The 3504-nt window shown below is 63.0% G+C and overlaps 2 protein-coding genes; both read right to left on the minus strand.

Moving 5' to 3' along the window:
* Nucleotides 1–826: 826 nt before the first annotated feature.
* Nucleotides 827–1327, minus strand: CHC_T00007073001 (hypothetical protein). Its single transcript, XM_005710471.1, has one exon. The coding sequence runs from the start codon at nt 1325–1327 to the stop codon at nt 827–829; it is 501 nt and encodes a 166-aa protein (XP_005710528.1).
* A 59-nt stretch (nt 1328–1386) lies between these two features.
* CHC_T00007074001 (hypothetical protein) lies at nt 1387–3083 on the minus strand. XM_005710472.1 is given in 3 exon segments: nt 1387–1614; nt 1615–1715; nt 1824–3083. The coding sequence occupies 1 exon segment, from the start codon at nt 1612–1614 to the stop codon at nt 1387–1389; it is 228 nt and encodes a 75-aa protein (XP_005710529.1). The 5' UTR covers nt 1615–1715; nt 1824–3083.
* Between the last annotated feature and the right edge of the window lie 421 nt (nt 3084–3504).

The following is a 3504-nucleotide window of genomic DNA, read 5'->3' on the forward strand; positions in this document are numbered from 1 at the left end:
GACCGTCGGCGCGCGCTTAGTCATTGGACGTGTACACGGCCTCGGTGAGGCCCGGCCTGGCGTCGTCGGCCGGCGGCGGTGCTGCCGCTGCCGCCGAGCTCGACGTGTACACGGGCGCCTCGTCCGAGCGCGAGCGCGTCGCCGCGCCCAGCGCCACAAACGCCAGGAAGGCGAGCACGAAGAGCAAGGCCGTGATCAGGCCCGACGCGAGGTTGGCCGAGCGCGAGTTGACGCCTTCCAGCGAGCCCTCGGGCGCCGGCGCGGCGGGGCCCACCACGCCGGGCGACGGTTCGACCTCTTCGCTGGGCGACGGCTCGGCCTCTTCGTCGGTTTCGTCGGCCTCTTCGTCGGCCTCCTCGCCGGCGCCGCCCGGGGGCACCGCCACTGGCGATGGCACCGGCGACGGCGAGACGGAGGCCGTCGCCGTCGGGGTTAGTTCTGAGCCCGGCTGCGGCTGCTCGGACTGCACGACGTCGGGAATCGGGATGACCGACTGGCGCGGGAGGGAGGCGCCGTGGAGGACCGGCAGCAAGGCGAGGAGGAATGCGAGTGAGAGCGGGAGGCCGCGCATGGTTGCGACGGGGGACCGCAGGCTACGCCGTGCGGGGCCGACCGGGGGTGCGGTGCGGGCTTGGAGGGGGGGGAGTATGGGAGGGGGGGGTGCGTAGGGGGCGGGAGGGGAATGGTGATCGGGTGGAGATAATGCTAAAGAGGCGGGGGGCGGATTTGGTGCGGTCGAGTGCAGACCCGCGTGGTGTAATTCGATACGCGTGACAGGGGCCGTTGGAGTATTGCGGCGGCGCGATTCGCCGCGCCGCCCGACCGTTCACGCCGCGGCCCACGCCGTCGCCCCTGTGCTGTACACCTGCACACCGCTCATCCGTGGCGAAGTCTGCCCCTCCGGCGTCCACCCTTCCTCACCCGCTCGCCCAACACTTTCCGACCGTTTCCGAGCAACCCCCGCCCCCGCCTCCCGCACGCGTCGCGCCCAACGCCTCGCTACGAATGTACGTACGACAAGGTCGCGCGGTCGCCACTGAGCAGGCTTCCCCACGGTTTTAGTGCACGCTCGCTTGCGCGTTGATCTCGCGATCTTGAATAAAGAGTCTCCTCCCTCGTTACTTCCCGCACGCGGGCCCGAGGGAGAGACGTGAACTATGCCGCTCTCATTTGCAAACTGTTGCACGCTGCGCCGCCTAGCGCCGTCGCTAACGCCGCCGCCAACGCCGAGCACGCGATCCGGAGAGGAACGCGCTTTCGGCCCTGCCGGAGGCTCGCCGTCTCGCCGCGCCTCGCCTCTGTGGAGGGGGAAGGGGGGCGCAGTCATTATGTCGCACGCGTTCTAGCCTGCGCTCTATGTGGCCGTGCGTTGCGTCTGCCCGACTATCAAGCGTCCCGTTGCTCCGACTCGAAGAGTGTAGACAGCTTTTGCCTTTTACGCTTCTTTCCTCGCCGCCGCGCCGTCATCGCGAAATGTAAATCGCATGCGGCGCACGCCCACAATCCGATCTCAGACTGGTCTGGATCAAACGCCGCCCACACCAGATCACGCGTTGACGGATCTCTGATCCCGTCCAGCCCGTACACGTGTACAAGCCTTTGCGACGCAAACATGCAGCATGCATGCCTCGGAGGCAGTATGAACAAGCATCATTTCGCACGTTCCGTATTAAATCAAAGCACAAGCACTTTATCACTTGAAATCGCCACTCAACCTTTGTCTACGCGTCCACCATAGTCGCTTTATCACTTGAAATTGCTCTTCAACCTTTGTCTACGCGTCCCACCACAGTCGGCTCCTCGAAGAAGCATCATTACCGCACCTTTGTCTACGCGTCCACCATAGTCGCTTTATCACTTGAAATTGCTCTTCAACCTTTGTCTACGCGTCCCACCACAGTCGGCTCCTCGAAGAAGCATCATTACCGCACGTTATGTAATAAAATCAAAGCACATGCACTTTATCACTTGAAATTGCTCTTCAACCTTTGTCTACGCGTCCCACCAAACGCGCCTACTCGAAGAAGTTTCGCTTCATGAAGCGCGCGGTCTGCGTCAGCATCCCCGTCTGCCGAGCGGCCTGTCCGGACAGCTGGTTGTAATCGTTCATGACGTCACCCAGCCCTGCCGCGTCCACGGCCGAGTCCACCACGCTGTCCTTGACGGGGTCCATCACGTAGTTGTTGAACGCATCGGCCATGAAGTGCTCGCCGACCTGTGCCATCCCAAACACGGTCGCCAGAATCATGCTGCAGTCCACCCCCGGCGCGATGTCAATCGTGCTCTCACTCCCGCTCCCAAACGCCACCGTCTGCAGCAGCGCCTTGGTCGTCTTGGCCATCTGCGCCACCAGCTCGTCCTCCTGGTTCTTAAACATCACCGTCCTCCCCGTCATATCCGCCACGCACGTATACACCAAATCCCCATCCTCGCCCTTTCCAATCGTGAAATGATTCCTCAAGCTCATCGTCTTCATCTTCCCCACCTTGCCCACGTTCATAATCGTCTCATCTCCAAACTTTACGTACTGCCTCCCGTGCCGACTCACCTTCTTCGGTCGGATCTTGAAGCTTCGAAACCCCCGCGCGCGCGCCGTCACGTCGCACACGCTCTCCCACTCCCCGCCGGCCACCTTGTACCGGTTCTCCACGTTGGACGTCCCGAGCGGGTCGAACGCGTCGTACGGGTTCTTGCCCGGGTGGTGCGACACCATGATGCACCGCCCGTTGTCCGGGTCGAAGATCCGGTTGTCCTCGCGCGACATGTGCGCAGACTTGAGCACGTACCGCTTGGGTTGGTCAAAGTACACGCCCGACATGCGCAGACCCGCGTCGCGCCGCTGCGGCACCAGCACGGGCGCAGGGTCGCCTACTGCGAACTCCACCACGAAGTTCGGGTCGTTGGCCAGCTTCTGCATCTCGGCTGTCATCTTGGCTGTGCGTCGCGAGTCGCGAATAGGGATGCGGCTGTGTGTGGAGCGAGTGGCGCGGTCGGCAGAGGTGACGTCGGCAAGTGCAGGTTGGTCTGCTCGCGCTCCTTAGTTGAGAGAGACCACCGTGGCGGAGATGGAACGGTAACGAAAGTGCACAAGGTTGTGCAGTCGATCCCCGCGTATACTAATTTCCGTGTCTGTCTGTCTGTGTGTTTGTGTATGTGTGTTCGTGCGCTCCCGCACGGGTTCTCATTGGCGCACGGGGGCGCCGCGGTGACACGTGGCGTGACAAGTGGCGGCGGCCACGTGCGAGGCTGCCTGGCCGCAGGCCAGGCTGCCGCGTTGCCAGTGGTGCGCTCTGTAGAAGCCGCCGTGCTGATTGGTGCGCCTAATATTTTCAATTTTTCCGATGTGCCTTTTCGCGGGAAAACAAATTTTGCACGTGTCCCCGTGGCGGTGGCAAGTGGCGGGGGGCTGCGGGGCGGCCTGGCCGCAGGCCAAGCGGCCACCAAGGACACGTGGCGGCTACGGGATGGGCAGAAATTACGTGGGTCATTTAAAAATTCCGAATG

The sequence above is a fragment of the Chondrus crispus genome, genomic scaffold (genome assembly GCF_000350225.1).
Source record: "Chondrus crispus Stackhouse genomic scaffold, scaffold_61, whole genome shotgun sequence".
Classification (NCBI taxonomy): domain Eukaryota; phylum Rhodophyta; class Florideophyceae; order Gigartinales; family Gigartinaceae; genus Chondrus; species Chondrus crispus.

Bases quoted from the DNA above. Each gene is read 5' to 3' on its own strand.
- CHC_T00007073001 (XM_005710471.1), bottom strand. From the start codon at position 1,327: ATGACTGCGCCCCCCTTCCCCCTCCACAGAGGCGAGGCGCGGCGAGAC.
- CHC_T00007074001 (XM_005710472.1), bottom strand. From the start codon at position 1,614: ATGTTTGCGTCGCAAAGGCTTGTACACGTGTACGGGCTGGACGGGATC.